General features: G+C 34.9%; 1 protein-coding gene across 5 annotated transcripts; it reads left to right on the top strand.

Annotated features, from left to right (window-relative positions):
- Positions 1-1,320: 1,320 nt before the first annotated feature.
- On the top strand, positions 1,321-18,465 carry LOC110110360. 5 transcript variants are annotated; one of them, XR_003701528.1, is made up of 3 exons: positions 1,321-1,736; positions 16,913-17,147; positions 18,276-18,465. XR_003701528.1 is itself a non-coding variant. In XM_028696925.1 (2 exons), the coding sequence occupies exons 1-2, from the start codon at positions 16,943-16,945 to the stop codon at positions 18,320-18,322; spliced, it is 252 nt and encodes an 83-aa protein (XP_028552758.1). In that variant the 5' UTR covers positions 16,913-16,942; the 3' UTR covers positions 18,323-18,465. The 5 variants fall into 5 exon arrangements, 1 of the variants encoding a protein (XP_028552758.1); XR_003701530.1 differs by having other exon boundaries at positions 1,339-1,414; XR_003701527.1 differs by lacking the exon at positions 1,321-1,736 and adding an exon at positions 16,725-16,809.
- Positions 18,466-19,031: the final 566 nt, after the last annotated feature.

Here is a 19,031-nt window from a genome sequence, read left to right as displayed (position 1 = left end):
GGTCTTATCGGTTTAGGTTGGCTAACTTAGAATAAGTAATACTGTTGCAATATGTACTATTTTTCATAAATCCGATATTTTGACAAATTTAAGGATTTAGCTAAAGAAGAGAGCAAAAATGGAGAAATATCACTATCTTCAATGCGAGCTCCCTTTGCAACTTTCGATTCAATAGCAACAACATTGACATTGGAGGTGAAGAAACTTCACGCGAAACAAACAAACAACGAAGAAATATAGAAGATGATTGACACATAATGAAAATGAATTAATTAGGTAATTTAAAATAGAAATAATTAATTAGATAGTTAGCAATGTAATTATTAATTTAATAATTAACTACTAATAAAATATCTAACAAATTAATTAGAAAGGTAAAGGTAGAATTGAAAAGACTGGTTAGAAATATTAGACATGATTTTTCTTTATTAGATATAGATGAAAATTTTACTTTTAACATGACACAACGAAGAAAAATGATTCATGCAAATGAGACCAAAACTTGTTGTTGTTGTTGTTGTATTGAGTTTTAAATGTCCACTTTTGTGATCTCTAAATAAGAGAGAAAAAATATATATAATGTAATTATTCCCATCTTCATCAATTAAGAGAACTCAGAGGTTAATGTATCTTCTACTCAATAGTAAATTATTACAATCGGATTAGGCCCGCTGATTTTTTCATTTCCTATATTTTTCACTTAAAAGATTTATGATCTTTATCAATGCTTGCTGAATTTTGGTCTAGCCTAAGACAGAAATTATGCTCGACGAAAGCAAATTTTCTAATATTTATTTAAACAAAATCACATTTAATTAGATTATTTGAATCACAATTATTGTTAAATAATGTACATGTCATATTTTAATTTGTAGTTTAACAAGCTAAACTAGGTAGGTGATGATAAATCATAAATAATATCAATTTATTTGAATTTAGTTTTAATTAATAAAATGAATTTAAAATGTTAATTAATATATTTACATTTTAATGTTTATTACTAAATCTTTATTATACTAATTATATCATAATTAACATTAGATAATTATCTAATTAATTTTTATTAATAATTAATTGCGTTGATTAACTATATTTTATTTTTGTGGATAAAATTAAATAATAAATAGTATTATTTTTTAACATAATAAATTTTTAGCAATATAATTTCTTACTAAAATTTATACTACCGCCGTACCGCCCCAATACCCGCGCCGTTCTTACCAGCTGTTCCGCTCCAATTTACCCAAAAACCCTAATGAAAGTTTGCTAGGGTTTGCTTTTCCTCTTCGGCTTTGCCTGCGTCGCGTGAGAGGTAGAGTTTTCAACGAGTCGCTGAATAACTTCTTCGCCTCCTTCGTTGTTCTTTTGTTGGATCGGAAGTAACGATGACGACGGTTGCTTGCTCGTTGCGAAGGTGGCTATCTGTCTTCCTTTCGCGCGCCTCTTCGGCCAAACCCCGTAAATAGGCCGAACTCCCCGACTTCTTAAATTCGGGATTTACGGCAAAAAGAGGGAAACGGAGGTTTTAACTCGTCGTAAGATTTAACTGTTCACTAAATCCTTTTTGGCAGGGTTTAACATAAATCCTGCTCAAATCCTGTATACAAACAGCCCCTTAGAAGCGAGTCTTTGTTGTCACGTGGGTATGGAAAATTGTTATTGGAAGAAACTAGGGATACAATGCGCCAAAGTGATGCTGGGTGGCGCTCGCGTGAAGGAGAACCATTTTCTTTTATGTAAGGTCCTAAACCCTGATATTTTGAGTGATGGGTGTGTAAATCCTCCTTTTCCTTAAGCTTTGGTCGGTTTTAATGACGATTTGCGGGAATTTTGGAGCGATATCATGGGGATCTGTTCGAATCTATATTCCTGTGAAAGCAGTAATTCCTCCAACGCTCCCTTCTAGCTTTTTTACGTTGGGAAAGTTCCGTGGAAATGATTATTGTATTTTCTTTCCGAGTGGTGATGAAGTTGTTTTTCTCCTTCTGCTTCCGCTGTAATGGCCATGCATCAAGGATGGCCGTCAAAGGCAACCGGTGCAGCCAGAAATGATTTTATCTATTCTGGCTTATAATAAAATATAGGGAGATTTACATACATACCACTTTATTTCATATTATTTACATATCTAACACCTAAAACATTAATATTACCATCCCTAGAACAAATTTAGGTACATGAAATGAAATATTAAATTTTATAGGATGGTATGAATGGTAGAAATGAATTATAAGAGTGTTATATTTGATAGTGGAAGCTTGTTCTCTACTTTTTCTTTGATGTTTTAGTTACATCTATGGCTCTGGGAAAGTGGATGTCTTACTTGTACTAAGAAAGGTAAAGATGTACCTAAAAGGACATGGTTAGAAAATATTAGTATTGATCTTTCTTTATTAGATTTTGATGAGAATTTGATTCTTAATAGTATATAATGGAAAAAAGATTCATATAGCCGAACCCACCTAGTGGGATAAAGGCTTGTTGTTGTTGTTGTTGTGTTATGGCTATATCAAAGAGCAGATCCAAGGGCACAATCTTTTGTTAGCTACATCCGTTGAGCTTCTTTGTGCTCTTCATTCTGCTTCAGGGAGCTAGCTGGATCTAAAGCCTCCTTTCTTCATGAAGAAAATTAACTTTTCCCAACCTATTTGTCATTCATCTCTCCGGAGGCTTCCCCGAGAAAGAACTTCATCAGTCTGATAGAGTTGGTGATACTTAATGATGATTGTATCCAACATTCCTGTGTGCTCGTTGGCCATGGCTGAGGCTTTCCTCCTTTGCCATCTCTCTCTCTCTCTCTCTCTCTCTCTCTCTCCCCCTTTTCTCTTTCAAATTATATATATATATATATATATATATAATATGCAGATTTGAATCGTCTTCAATTACCATGCAACTAGCCCTATCCCAGCATTGCAATCTGCTTTGGGTAGCCAAGCTCTATTCTGCAAATTTTCTTATGTTGTGGATCTACAGGGCTGTAAGAAATATTTTAACCAACAATAGAACAAATTGGAGATTTATCTTTCATCAAAAAATGGGCTTTAAAGTTCCCAAAAATTTAGTTGGCGGGGTTTTAGCTAAATTCTGCCGAAAACATCCTTTTTGCTGTTGCTCGCATAACATGATAAAGGTATTGTATGTCTTTGAGTGGAGAAGACCTGGCTTAGCATTCATCAATCTTAACCCAATTAATTGGTTCAGCTTTTGGAATCATTATTTTTAATTGGTTTGCGGAGAATAGAGTTTTTGCATGCATGATGGTGGTTTTGTGACGCTCAAAAGGGGGATGATGTTGGAATGGGGATTTTATTTTACGTTCTTATTATAGAGTTTATGATGGTTATGGCAACTCATCTATCAGATTATCAGTCATGGTTCCCATTGCTGAGAATTTCTTTTGTCGCCTTTCCCAATAAGGGAACAAGCAAATAAATTGAATTGAAAATATTTTTCACCCATTTGTTTAGTTGAGGAGAAATTGTGTGAAAAGAGGTATGAACGAGCCTAGCTTCTTGGGCAACTTGATGAATATGGAGATTTGTATGTTTCCTATAGCCATGAAATGGCATCTTTGGATAGCCTAGAGCTTGTTAGGCAACTGCAACCGCCATTTCCAATGGGTATTCATGCGTATCGGTAGAAAGCTTCTTTGCATGTCTTATTTTATGCTTTCGACATTTATCTTAGTTACATTCCTGTTATTGGTTTCTTATTCTTCTTTCCTTATTGGAATGTAGTCCTTTTGAGTTTTGGGTGCTACTATTGTGAGTCTTGTTGGCATCTCTATCTTTGAAGTTGCACTAAATTTTCTTTGTAAAAGTAGTGAAAAAATGTAACAAACTGGGTATTTTTGTAAGAAGTGCGTGTTATTAAGCTGTAGCGGATATCAAATATTAATTGCAGGCGCTTTTCCACTTTAGAAAGTTAGATGCTGTAATTTATTGCTGAATATCTGTGGAATCTTGCATGATTGAGTTTCCTTATGTTCAATCCTATTCAAATGTGTTTGTTTCCACGACTTAACTACTTTAAAACTTTTAGATGCTATTATTTATTTCTCAAAATCTTTGAATCATGCATGATTACGTTTTTGTATGCTCAAATCAAGTATGGTGGTGTCAGGGATGGCTTGATATCCATCCTTGGGTGCCTGTTTTTCTTAATTGGGTCTTTAGATAAGAGAGAAAATAAAGTTTCTTCTTTTTCGACATGGTGAGTTTCATCAGTCTTCTTAATCTCTATCATTATGGAATTATTCAATAGCCATAACATATGGGGATCAAAATCAATCTCTCCCTCTCTATCATATGCAGGCAATTTAGTCCACGAATATTACATTGCTCCAATTTAGTCTATCGACCATTCAAAATGATCTCAATTTAATCACAAAGAGTAAGTTTCAAAATAGTCCATTGTCTATCCATAAATGATAATTTCGTTCCAGAGTATTATTTTTGCTATGTTTTAGTCTTTGGATTATACAAAATTGATCTAAAATGATTCTTTTGGAACTAAATTGAGATCAATTTTATTTTATATTAGAATATAAGGGATTTTCTTGGATCAATTTTGTATAGTTGTGAGACTAAATTGGAACAACGGAATCCTCTGAGATTAAATTTATGACACATGAATAGTCTGAGGATATGTGTGTGTGTGTGTGTGATATTGTAGAGGGCAGATGGGTCCAATAGGGGGCGGCGGGCAAGGCAAGGAATTCGGCCCTCCTTGTGAGTCCCATGAATTCTATCATTACATCTATGCGAAGAGGAATTAAGGAAGTGACTAATTAGGAAGAATTTCTTAATTGAAATTCAAATTTGAGAGTGAAATATATTTAAAAAATGGGGGGGGGGATGATTTAGGTAGGGATTAATTAGGAAGGATTTCCTAATTATTATTCAACTTAGATGGGGAAATATATTAGGAGGGGGGTTGGGGGTTGATTTGCTTATTTAAGGTTGAGTTTGGGTTTATTTTGTTTTATGTAGAATTTGATTTGAGAGTGCTGTAGTTTTCTTTTTGTGATGGTTCTTAGCGGCGTCTAGGGTTTGCTTTATTCGTATTTGATTTTCTATCAATAATCTGTTTTTATTTAGAATCTTTTGGAGTTTTTTGCTTTTTTTGATACCAAAGCACGTCTCTCTCTCTCTCTCTCTCTCTCTCTCTCCCCCTCTCTCTCTCTCTCTCTATATATATATATATATATATATATGTTTGTATGTATGTATATAAATTTGACTTTATATTTCTTGATTATAAAAGGTAGAGGTAAACCTATAAAGACTTAGTTAGAAAATATTAGAAATTGTCTTTCTTTATTAGAATTAAACAAGAATTTGACTTTTAATATGGCACAATGGAGAAAAAGGATTCATGTAGTTGACCCCTAGTACTGGGACAAAGGCTTGATATTATTGTTGTTGTTATTTCTTGTGAAATGCACATATTTTGAAACACGCCTCTTATATTTTTGTTTGGCCATATAAGATGGCTAATAATCATTGTCAAAGCTGTAATGCTGAAGATTTTGCTTCTGCTGTTGTCTATAGCTCAATCTTCGCCAAGTAACTCAAGTAGAAGGTCCTCATAATATGACAATTATCTAGATTAGTGACACAAATAACTTGCAGTCCGTGCTGCTGTTGGGTTCATTTATTATTATTAATATATGAGGGCAATGATGATGATTTGGAGGGTTGCCATCATGTGCAGCTGACCAATGGGGAGATCTGTATGTTTCCTATGATAATTTTGTTGCATCTCAGGATAGTCTTGAGCTTCTCAGGCAATCAATGCTGCCATTTCGAAGGGGATTCATACCAATGTTTAAAATTGTAAGTTTGTGAGGTGAGGCGTAAGCCTTAAAATCAAAAGATTGCATAAACATAAAATGATAAATTTTTTAGATACTAATGAATAAATAATATAAAACATAAAAAGCACAATATATGAAGTGAAATCAAAATATCTCAATAATAAAACAACATATAATATATTTCAACTCAAAATTCTATCTTTCTCAAATCACAGTATTGTTTTCATTAACATATAATTCCAAAAATAAATAGCAATGATATATCACATAAGAACTCAAAAGTCATCAACACTGTCGTCACTATGGGGGTCTTCATTTGGATCATCATTATATTGAATTGCTCTCTCCCCTTCCTACTCTTTTATAGAGTCCTATGTCTCCCAATTAGCTCATTCCTCAATATCAGTTATCTTCCTCTTCCTTAAATATTTTTGAACAATATCAAAATGAATAATAGTATAATACATTAATAAAAGTATAAGAAAACTATATTATTTATATACATTTTTTTATTTGTTCTTGAGTTGTGGTGGATGTAGATGCTCTATGACCATCAAAGAAATCAACATTTAAATATTAGGTTAGGGTTTTTTTGATTTAAATTTTAAGAGGCGGACGCCTCTAAAACCTGAGGCGAGGCGGGCCTCAATGTACTTAAGGTGCACTCCTCAGTAAACTTGAGGCGTGCTTAAGGCACACGCCTCATTCCCTGCTCTCATTTCATTGCGTAGGCTTTGAGGCTTAAAAGAATGAAATTGTGCTGAGGCGCGCCTCTTATTGCGCAATTTTAAACCATGATTCATACATAGCTATCAAGGGAAAGCTTCTCTACATGTTTTATTTTATGGATTCAGCTTTCATCTGGGCCCTCTTGTTATTGGTTTATTATTATTCTTCTTTTCTTATTTGAATGTAGTGCTTTCCTATACATCTCCTTTATGAAACAGCTGCAGATGTGGATTTGAGTCTGGATGGAAAAAGCTCTCTCCCAGTAGTTGTGCGGTGCTCCTTGTTAGTCTGTAATGAAACTCCAAACCAATTAACTTGTGTTATGATTTTTACCAATCAAGAATCAAGGCTTGCTACATATTCCTTGCGAATTGTAGCATTACTGTTTTTTTGCTGAGCCAATGAAGTTTCTTTTGGAGATGCAGTGATAACTGATAAGTATTACAAGAATATTTTGGCTTTACTGAGTCCTTTTTTTTCTAATAATGATGAAATATCTAGGATTACCTGAAGTTTTTTTAGCAACCTATCTTGTATTCTTTCTTTTTTAAGTTTTAGACTTAGGCTTCGTTTGGGACTGCTTTCTTACTGTTTTATTTTTTTAGATTGTAACTAGAGTTTCCATTTTGCCATAGATTTTCACTTCTTTCTAGAATTTTTTTTTGTGTTAGAAAGCTGCTTTTTATAGCAGCATTCAAAAAAAGATATTTTCACCATAGAAGTTTTATAACCATCTTTATATGTCCCAAATTGACCTTTAGATCTTTGTCAAAAAGCTGCTTCTTTTATTTAGTTGTGGTGGATTTTGACAGTAATTTTATAATTAATTGTCCTGATGTCCTCTTGGGCTATACTTGGGTGATAACTTTGTTTTACTCTTTTTTCACGAGTTGAAATTCTAAATTAATCCATTCTTTAAAAGAAAAAAAATTTCTGTGTCCGTCAACAATATAAATTGATGTTTTATTCCTGTTTTTCATAAATAGCGGACTTAAAATTTTCAGCATTCTGGCAGATTGCAATTTAGTTTGCTGCAGTTTGGTCTTTGCCACTTGAAATAGCCCTCTGCCTACGAAAATCTACCTGTTTACTCTTTTTTTCACGAGTTGAAATTCTAAATTAATCCATTATTTAAAAGAAAAAAAAAATTTCTGTGTCCGTCAACAATATAAATTGATGTTTTATTCCTGTTTTTCATAAATAGCGGACTTAAAATTTTCAGCATTATGGCAGATTGCAATTTAGTTTGCTGCATTTTGGTCTTTGCCACTTGAAACAGCCCTCTGCCTACGAAAATCTACCTGTAAATTTCTGGTGACCAGTGGATTGAAAGAAAATTGCATGAGGGATGGATATGGGACAATCTGCAATTTGTTTAGATGAAGCTTGTATATATGGGTTGCTGTACCAAGTTTTTCAGTTTTGGCTGTTATCAAGTATCAATAATAGGTTCTTATCTACTTTAGAAAGCGTAGATGTGGTTATTTATGGCTTTAAATCAGCAGATCTTCTCTGATCGAGTTTTCTCATCCTTAATCCAGGAATGGTGAGGACACAACCATTTTTTCTTATTTGAGGCTTGAGTTGAGTGGACAGAAAGAGACCTTTTTTTCGTTTGTGTGATGTATCTCAACAGTTGTCTTAATCTCTTTCATTATGGAAGCTCTTTTGCCATAATCTAAAAAAATGGAGATCTGAATCTCATGTGTGTGTGTATATATATATATATGTCGTGCATCTACATATTAGCTGATGTAGCATTAATTATAGGAATTTTATACGGAAGTTCTGGTTGAAATTTTGTGCTATTCTGTCATCATGCATCACCGTAGTGATTTTTTGCACTTCTAATAACATTTCCTTCATAAGGTAGACATGTATACATTTATAACGGATGAGTATGTGGTTGTTGTAAAAGAAGCATTTTTCTTTTGGTAATTGCCCCAAGTTCTGTTGTTGTGGCTGGGACCAAATATTAGGGGCGTGACAGGTGTCAAAATAGGTTTTTGGTTAGGTTCGAGGCCAACCCGAAATAGACCCACCTTGAATTGACCCGAAAACAATTTGGTTAGAAATCCAGACTTGACCTGACCTGCCCCTTAGGTTGACCTGACTTGACCTACTTACCTGTATTGTTGGAACTCGCTTGCGGTAGCAGGGTCAGGCACGAGTACGGGCACGGGCGTGCGGTGAGTGCAAGGGCGACTATGTGCCTGATTTTGTGACCCGGTCAGTTTTGTGTTGATTTCGGGTTGACCCAATAACGGCCAGAATTGCAATCAGTTCAAGATTTGAAACCCGAACTATTTTCCTGGTATTTCCGGGTCGGATCCTGGTCGGATTTTCGGGTCATGTCAAATATCGACACCCCTAACAAATATCTTTGACTAATGCCTATTTTTTTATGAAGTGTGACTGTGGTGACCTATTTCCTACATAAATGTTCTATGGATGATGAAATTGGCCAGTGAAGGCAGCAAGGTTGGCCAGATATATTCAGGCAACATTTATGATCAAATAGTTTCTCAGGGTTTGACTCGAGAAGGCAGTTTGAAAGCTTCTACTCTTTCTTTATGATGGAATTACGTAGTTTTGTTTTTTCTTTATTCAAGCATCTTCCAACCATGCTAATTGGAGAGGTTCTGAATCCTATATCCATACATGCATGGAAAAATTCGCTCATGCTCTTGCTTTATCTCTCTCTTTTTTTTTAATTTGATGAAGCATGAATGTTGATGGCTTGATGCATGCAATATTTAAATTGGAAAGTTTATTAAGTAAATTCAAGTTAAGGTTTCATTTGGGACTGATTTTGATTGTTGTTTTTTTGCTACTTTAAAGAAATTTTTATACTAGAAATTTATTGTAAAAAATAGTAAGAAGGTTGTTCCAAACGAAGCCTAATTTGAACCATCTGTGTTGACAAGGAAATGGTGTTTTTCTTCTATATGCAGCCACCAAAAGTCATTTTAATCCTTAATAAAGAGGTCATTTGGGTGGTTTTAGATTTAAGGTAGGCTTGCTGTTTTACTCTATTATGAAGCTTTGCTATTGACAACTGGAGTATTTTTTTAATGAAATTCTTGAAAAAAGGCATAGTTATTCATACTCTTAGAAATTTCTCTCTTAATTTTATACAAGTTGAACAGATTCCTAAGTTTAAGGGGCATCCTTAAGAAGCTTACAATATTTTTTTTTTCAATTTATGGTATGAACGCAAGTGAAAGTCATGTATCTTAAACTCTTTGGCTGCACGCATTCAATCATGAAGATTTCATTTGCGTTATACAACATGCCTTTAATTCCACAACTTAGGATCGTGAAAATGAATCCTTTTTCTCTATTTTTTCATATCAAAAGTCAAATTCTTATTTAATTCTAATTAAAGAAAAAGGATTGGATTGCTCAAATTTCAGAACTTTTGGAAAAGATTGAAATCGATGCGAATGCTTAACAGTCAGCTGGCCAAATACTCTTTTCATCTAAGGTGATATTATCAGAGAACTATAGGGGTTCAGCCCTCCCAAGAGTTCTAGTGGAAGAAATTGGTTTATTAACTTTCCTCTTTTAATTTCTAAAATTTATCTTTGCCTGCCATTCTACCTGTCCTTTTTTTTTTTTGAGCGAATGTGATCCCTGGTTCCTCGTTTCTCTGCTTTAATGTTTGTGTTGTGGCATTTAATGACTTGATTCTTGTTTCTTACTCTGATTTCCTCTTATTTTTTGTTTGTGTAAGAGTACATGCTTTAGCTATTTTGGGTCTATTGTTTAGAGTGATGGTTAAATAAATGAGGATATTTTTATTAGAAATCAAGGTTGGATGGTTGAAGTGGATGAATGCATCAGGCTTGTTGTGTGATAGAAAAGTCCCCCTCAAACTTAAGAGAAATTCTATAAGATGGTGGCGAGACCTGCAATGCTTTATGGTTCAGAATGTTAGCCGTTAAAAGAGAAACATAATATTAAGTTAAGTGTTGCAAAGTTGAGGATGCTCGGGTGGATGAGTGGCTCTACTCTTAGAGACATGATACGAAATAAGCATATACTTAAAAAGCTTTGAGTAGCTCTAGTGGAAGATAAGATTAGAGAGTCTTCTTAGATGGTTTGGTCACATTAAACGGCGGCCTTTCGATGACCCGGTTAGGGAAGTAGATGTTTTAGATTTGGCTTATGCTAAGAAAGGTGGAGGTAAATCTAAAAAGACTTGGTTAGAAAATATTAGAAATGACCTTTTCTTTATTAGATTTAAGTGAAAATTTAATTTTTAACATGACACAATGGAGAAAAAGGATTTATGTAGCCGATCCTAAGTTGCGGGATAAAGGCTTATTGTTGTTGTTCACATTGCCATGTGATAGTGGCTGAGATGATCTGCCTAAAATATGTGGATTCTATTTCTCTTATGATCATTTTTTCTCATCCAAGTAAGTTTGTTTTGATGAGGATCAAGAATGGCCTTAATAGACGAACAATTATTACGTCCTCTGACCGGACGTAGAGCTACGTTTGGCCGCCAATAACATGTCGCCACGTGCTCTTGCTCTTTATCGCGCGGCCCAACGACTTGAACCGGTTCGGAACCCGGGAATGCTATGTTCGCATATTGCTAGGTAAAAACTCGGCACAACTTGGTATATGCTCGGTATTGCTAGGTATTGCTTGGCAATAATGAGAAATATCACTCTGTGAAGACCAATACCGAGTTATGTCCTGTGACCGGACCAAATAAAAGTTCCTTAATAGACAACCTGTGCTTCCAACTAGTATTCAATCAGTTTCTTCTTCTCTCTCTCTCTCTATCTCTTTCTCTTATTATTATTATTATTATTATTATTATTTTCCCACCCCATAGTTTTTAGATTGGGAGTGATTATGATTGTGCGGATTGAACACGAGTATTTGTTCAGAAGCACCATGGTTTTGAAAAATACTCATCTAAAGTCATCCAAAAATGGATTGGATTGCTGAAATTTCCATGCTGAGTGCTTAACAGTCAGCTGGCCAAATATTCTTTTCATCTCTGGTTATATTATCAGAGAACTATAGGGGTTCAGCCCTCCCAAGAGTTCTAGCGGAACAAATTGGTTGATTTACTTTCCTCTTCTGATTTCTAACATTTATCTTTACCTGTCTTCTATTTTTTTATATTTTGAGCGCATGTGATCCCTGGTTCCTCATTTCTCTGCTTTAATGGTTGTGTTGTGAATTTTAATGACTTGATTCTAGTTTCTTACTCTTATTTCCTCTTATTTTTGTTTGTTTAAGAGTAAATGTTTTAGATGTCTTGGGTTTATTGTTTAGAGTGATGGTGAAAGAAATGATGATATTTTTAGTAGAATTCAAGTTGAGATGGTTGATGTGGAGAAATGCATCAAGCTTATTGTGTGATAGAAAAGTCCCGCTCAAACTTAAAGGAAAATTCTATAAGATGGTGGTGAGACCTTCAATGCTTTATGGTGCAGAATGTTAGCCGTTAAAATAGAAGCATAATATTAAGTTAGGTGTTGCAGAGATGAGGATGCTCGGGTGGATGAGTGGCTCAACTCGTAGAGGCATGATACGAAATGAGCCTATAGCTCCAGTGGAAGATAAGATTAGATAGTCTCCTTATAGATGGTTTCGTCACATTAAACGGCGGTCTTTTGATTATCCAGTTAGGAAAGCAAATGTATTGGATTAGGCTTATGCTAAGAAAGGTAGAGGTTGATCTAAAAAGACTTGGTTATAAAATATTAGAAATGATCGTTCTTTATTAGATTTAAATGTTAATTTAAACTTTAACAGGATACATGGAGAAAAAAAATTTGTGTAGCAGATCCCAAGTAGTGGATGATGTTGTTGTTGTTGTGCACATTGCCATGTGAAAGAGGCTTGAGATGATCTGCCTAAAATATGTGGATTCTATTTCTCATATGATCATTTTTTCTCATCCAAATAAGTTTGTATTGACGAGGATCAAGGATGGCCCAATAGGGCAACCTGTGCTTCCAACCGGTTTGCAATCAGTTTCTTCTCTCTCTCTCTCTCTCATTATTATTATTATTCCTCACCACAGTTTTTTGATTGGAAATTTATTATGATTGCGAAGATTGAACTCAATATATTGGCAACAGCTTTGAAGGCCCTTAACCTCCCCAGAGTTCTTAGGGTGGGAATTATTATGGCTGGTGGGATGGAACTCGAGCTCTTGTCGGGGAAACCATAGAGGTTCAGGAATCCCAAGAGTTCTATTAGAACAGATCCGTTACTTTGCTCTTATAATTTCCAAAGGTTATCTTTGCCTGCCATTCTACCATCTTCTATGCATTTTTGGTGTGGATCTGATTCTAGGTTCCTCATTTCTCGGTTTTTTTATGGTTGCGGCATTTAATGACGTGATTTTAGTTTCTTACTCCGATTTCCTCTGATTTTGATCAATTTTTTATCATTTTTCTTTTGATCAATTTTTTAATGACATGATTCTATTTCTCTTTTGATCATTTTTTTTCATCCAAATAAGTTTGTGTTGACAAGGCATCAAGGATGGCCTTAAGAGGCAACCTGTGCTTCCAACTGGTATTCGATCAAATTCTCCCTCTCTTTCTATTATTTTTAATTCTTTTTTCTCACCTCACAGTTTTTAGGATGGGAGTTAATTATGATTGCAACAGCATCAATGGTCCTTGCCTACCCCAAGGTTCTTAGGGTGGAGTTATTATGGTTCATGGGATTGAACTCAACCTCTTATCAGGGAACCATAGAGGTTCAGCCATCCCAAGCATTCTATTGGAACAGATCGGTTGAAAGAAAGTGTTTCTTTGCTCTTATAATTTCCAACATCAAAGATCGAGGGTAAATTGGGAGTGGTTTGAGTGGACAGCCGATGTGAATCCCTTGATTGTGGACCGTTTTTGTTCATTTGAATGTCTTAATGATATCGGAATTTGGTGATCTTGGGTTTGTTGGATTCGTCTCGTCGAGCTGCTCGATTTGACTATTAAGCATGTCACATTGAAAAGTTTGATAATCCAATTATGGTTTGAACCTTCCAAATGTGCTTTGGGTCTTTGATTTGGACCCATGTGAGCTCAGATTGGGTTGAATTTGTTGTTGTTGGGTTTGTATTTTTGAGACGTTTAGTTCGACTATAAGTTTGCTGAAATTGGAGTTCAGATGGTCCCGGATTTAATTTTTGAAGTTTCCAACTTGATTTTGCCTCAAGATTCGTGCCCGATCAAGATAATTTTATGATGATAGATCAATTATTATTATTATTATTATTTTCTCGCCCTGAAGTTCTTAGGGTGGTAGTTTTTATGATTTTTGGGGCTCGAATTCAAGATAATAGCTTCAAATACCCACCCCACAGTGCTTAGGGTGGGAGTTATTATGGTTTGTTGGATCAAACTCGAGCTCTTGTTAACAGTTCCAAAGGACTTAAGCTTTTTATATACAGGAAGAATCATGTGTCTGATAAATTCATTCGAGGACCTTTTCTATTGAATTTTATGTGGCAAGGTGATAATTTCCTTGTCAAGAATCCCCCAGTCTTTGTTTGTAAAAGAATATAAAAAGAGATATTGCATTAAAGTCTAAGGACTAGTTGACATGCTGATAGTATTTTCTTCCCTAAGAAATTCTCCTGTTAGGAGTGCCCGACCGTAGTAAAGCCATCTGGAACTAGTGCTTTGCACGGAATGTGCTTTTGCGCTGCTGTATAGTACTTTTTTTAGTTAGAGGGCAATGATGATGGTTTAGAGGTTCGCCATCTTCTGCACATTACACCTATGGAAGTAGTGAAACTTTTTACAAATCACTTGTTTGAGTTCTCTAGTAATATATCCAAGGGGCTGTTTGGTATGAAATTTATGCTCGGATTTACGTTGGATTTATCGTAAATTTTGCAAAACGGTTTTTGGGCGCTCCTTAGATCCCAATCATTGGTAAATCCCGGATTTACGGATTTACGGCGTAATACGATGTCCGTAAATATGGAATTTAGTTAATCCCTTGGTTTAGCGAATTTAATGGGATTTACTATCGCAAGAACTCTCCCGCGGCACCCGAGTGGTGTAGCTTCGAACGCCCGCCCTCATACTGCTTCGTCTCAGCCTCTTGACCGCCACGCCAGTGTTTTCCTCTGCGATTTTTCTTCCTCCATAGTCACTGCGAGCAGGTTTTTAATTGAGTAATGATATAATTAATAGTATAAAATTTCTTAAAACAACACTTAAAAATTCATTAAATAAATTATTAGTGTAAGTAGTAGTTAAATAATTAATTATTTGTGTAATTAGTATTCAACTTGGATTTATTATGTTGTATGCGCTTATCTTGAATTTATAACTATCTTATTGATGCAATTAAACGCTGCTTCTTCACATTTAAATCTCTAACTGCTATAAATCTTGAAATATGTTAACAAACAATTTCTTAGGATTTTACCAGATTCAATATTTGTCATACTAAATAGTTTCAGGATTTTATAGATTTAATATTTGTCATACCAAACAGTTTTTAGGATTTAACACTCTCAGGATTAACTAAATCCGGATTTATAGGTTTTACTAAATTTCACTAAAGTTAAATCCTACTTGTTGCCAAACAGCCCCTAAGGAAACTTCTTGCTTCAACTTGTGATGTTGGGGCTGTTGGCATTTTTTAGGCATTAAAGCTTGCTGCTTATATTTTGGAGAATGTAACATTTCTATTTCATATCCGAATATACCAATGGCCTGGCTTAATCAAGCTCAATTTTCTTTGAGGCGAGGAAGGTTAAATTTGCACTTATTAAAGGCCAAGATGCATTTGTCAACGCTCAAAGAATTGCTTGGCAAAGGTCATGGCACACTCTCCAGGAATTACTTTAAGGATTCTAGCAACTCCCTGAGGACTCTTTCAAGTTTGCATAAACATGTCAACTTCATAGCGAACTAAGTAAACTCATGATCCCATTCATCGCTCGTCACTTATCACTCACAACTTGGTAGGGTCACTTGTCACTCGGTGGGCCCACTCATCATATGTCACTTGGCATGCTCACATGTCACTCGGCGTGTAAACTCAAACACTCGTTACTTGGCATTTAGGCTTCGTTTGGGATGGCTTTCTTCTTGCTTCTTAAAGTGGCTTTCTAATACAAAAATTAAAATGTTTGTACTAAAAAGCTGTTTTAAGAAGCAGTAACTTGTCACTTAGTGCGCCTATTTGTTCATCACTATGTGGGTTTGCTTGTAATTCTTCACTCAGCTGGGCCACTCGTCACTTTCACTTTGTGGGCCTATTTGTCCATCACTCAGTGGGTTTGCTCGTCATTCTTCACTCAGCAGGACCACACGTCACTATTTACTTTACAAGCAAACTTATAAGTAAAAATGTTGAAAGTTTTTTTTTTATAAATATCCTTACAATCAAAATTTGTTCTGAGGTCGATTCCTATCGACCCCTATTTGTTCATTGTTGTACGCTTTGCAGGTATGTCGGGGGCCCCCCTGATGAGGTTTGACTGGCAGCAAGCGTTGTAAGGATATTTTTGGATTCTCTTTACTATTTCTCTTTGTACTTGGTTCATCGTTCCCTAACAGTAACATCTCTACACAATTTGTTTAATTATGTTGGGGCAATTGTCTAAAGATCATAATATTTTAAAACTTTTAAGTGAGGCAATTGCCTAAAAAATCATTGTAATAAAGACTAAAAAATACATGGAGGGGGACAAATTACCTAAAGAATCATATAATAAATAATTTTTTTATTTTTTCAAGGGGGGCAATTGAGCCCCCTGGCCTTAAGGTGGTTCTTACCATTTAGGGTGGGTTTCAGCTCCTCTTTCTCTATTCAAGATGCTGCATTTCTTTTTGAGGTTTGTGCCTCGGGAGATTGGTGAGAAGGCTTGCTTCTCTTTCTCTTCTGATTGATTTCAACATGTGGAATATGTTTATTTTACTTTTCCTGTTCAAAAAAGTGATAACTGCATGTTGAACTTTGTCTCATCATTTTTGTAGTACTATATGATCTGGATGCATTTACTTATCAGATTCTTGCTGATGATCACCTTATTGCTGCGATGATTTTCCTGGTCAAAGATATCTTTCACGCAACATATACAACTATACATGTAAGGACTTATGAGCTGACAAACAATCTTTTCTCCTCGGTTGATATTTTACCTTCTTAATAAGGAGCTTATTTCTTGACAGGTAACTTCTGCAGGAGACCGTTAGTCTTTGAAGAGGAAAAATGATTAGGTGCGCATGTGGAGAACAAAAAACAAGTAATAGGTGACTAATATACTATTTCTATCATCCGTCATGTTTTCTGTAATATAGGTGACTTGGCCTGATCCGAATATTCCAAGGGATTTTTTTTTGTTTATTTTAAAAGTTTGTGCTCTCGGGACGGGCTCGGACTAGGATGCGGGATGGTGGGGTGGATGCGGAAGCGGGCTCAGACGCGGAATCAAGGACAGATGCGGAACGAGCTGGCTCGGATGCAGAATTGAGCCGCTCAACAAGCTCAAGCTCGTTTGAGTTCGAACTCGGAATTTGGCTCTTGAGTCGAGCTCGAGTTAGGCCTGACTCTCCTATAACGCATCAATTACCATTTATTATTTATAAAGGTAACAAGTGCATAATTGTGTATAGATATTTAATAAATATTATTAATTTAAGCCGGATCAATCTGAATTTATTTTTATAAATTTAAACAAAAATATTAATTAAATTTAACAGCTGCATAATTCTTTATATATATATAATAAAAATGTATATGTATATCCATCAAAGTAAGCTTTTGGGAAATTTGACTTCGTATGCCTCAATTGTAATAATCAGCTAAATATTTTTGTATTCATGGCTGCTTATCGAAATCTTTTTTGAACAAAATTATTCAATGTAGATAACATTTAAACCTTCATACTGTAGTGTACTGAAGTATGTTTCATTTCTAAATGTTGATGTGGCATTTCAGGATGGCATAGAGATTCTTAGGGGATAACTATCTCCTTATGTCTTTATGAGGCATAAGATGGTAGATATTAGATGCCCTTGTTCTCTTGCAAATGTATATAATACATGTCAAGTAATTTCATTTGATCGATTCGGAAATTAAATTTATATTCTTTTGAACTTTAATATCAGCAAATTTATAATCAAACTGAGCGTTTTGATGTGTAAAATTCAATGCCATTAAAAGTTATCTGATTGGAGTCCAAATGAGCTCAAATTAAACAGTTTAAGTGAAGTTGAAAAATTCATAGCATTGATTGAGGGATCAAATGATCTTCAAATTTTGTATGCTTATAATTAAATCAAGTGGTTCTATGTGATGAATCCAACAAGCCTTAGATCTGTAGGTACTTAGAACGATCTTTTGAACTACATGGAGAACAAACTGGAGTAGTTATTGTGTCCGGATACCGAATGCGTTTAGAGACCAATAACAATGCACCACGTCACCTGGAGCTCGGTACTGAGCACTCGGTATAGCTCGGTATATTTCCGGTTTTTTGTCCGGACGTAATAACTTTTCGAACAAACTGTGTATAGTGATTAGTATGCTTATAACCAATGGCCCTGGTACCATTACCAAGGGGATACATGCATAGCGATTAGTGAAAAGCTTTTCTATATATCTTGTTTATGGATTCGACTTTTTCCCTGAGCCCCTCTTGTTCTTGCTTTCTTATTCTTCTTCTTTTCCTTTTTGAATGTACTCCTTAAATATATCCTTATCCTTTTTAATGCAGGTGCAGCTGTAGATTTGTGGCGGGAAAAGGCATGTCTCTCTGCTTAGTTGTGCTGAGCTCCCAATTAGTGGGTATAAATTTCTATATTTACTTACCAACATTCGCTGTTGTGGATCTTACCATAGAAAATCAAGAAATAAAGAAAATATTTTTCTTTTTCAAATCAATAAGCTTCACGTTTTATATTTTATATGTTTTAATTGTCTACTCTGTTATAAATCCTTGAGATGAAGTGTTTGGATCTAATACTTCAAAGCTACTTTTGTATGTTAGCATGAAATAATGATTATATTGTCCAACTTTTATGGCTCCTGGTAGAGAAATTATTTTATGCGGACACCGGATCATTCGGAGACCAATCAGGAAAAAGGTGATGTGACGTGTTCTGATTTGTCTCTAGTTGTCGGACGGTGTCAATAATTTTTCCTTCTGTGCTGAAGCAGCTGTTATACAACTCAAAAAAAGGAGATTTATAATGTTTTTTAAATTTCATGAGGGGTAGATGTTTTTTCTTTTAATCATTGAATGGTTTAAGAAAAGGGTTGTCTTCTTTCCTCTTTTATTTTTTATTTTTATGTATTCTCTTCTTTAAAAGGTGAAGAAATTTTAAATATCTGTTGTAGCTCTATCCATTTCTTTTTAAAAAATTGCCTCTTTTGCCTTATTTATGAGTCCATAGGTTAATTTGAAAAAATACAAGGTTTGCTTCTCAAATCTTATTGTTTCTCTTGAGGATCTTTATGCCATTTTGTGTAT

Source organism: Dendrobium catenatum, unplaced genomic scaffold (assembly GCF_001605985.2).
Source record: "Dendrobium catenatum unplaced genomic scaffold, ASM160598v2 fragScaff_scaffold_853, whole genome shotgun sequence".
NCBI lineage: Eukaryota > Viridiplantae > Streptophyta > Magnoliopsida > Asparagales > Orchidaceae > Dendrobium > Dendrobium catenatum.
This window is presented reverse-complemented; position numbering and strand designations above follow the sequence as displayed.

What these genes read in the sequence shown, in the direction of transcription:
- LOC110110360 (XM_028696925.1), top strand. Translation starts at nt 16,943, where the DNA reads ATGCGGGATGGTGGGGTGGATGCGGAAGCGGGCTCAGACGCGGAATCA. An exon ending in ACCATTTATTATTTATAAAG is followed by an intron (nt 17,148 to 18,275) that starts GTAACAAGTGCA and finishes TTTTTAATGCAG; the next exon opens with GTGCAGCTGTAGATTTGTGG.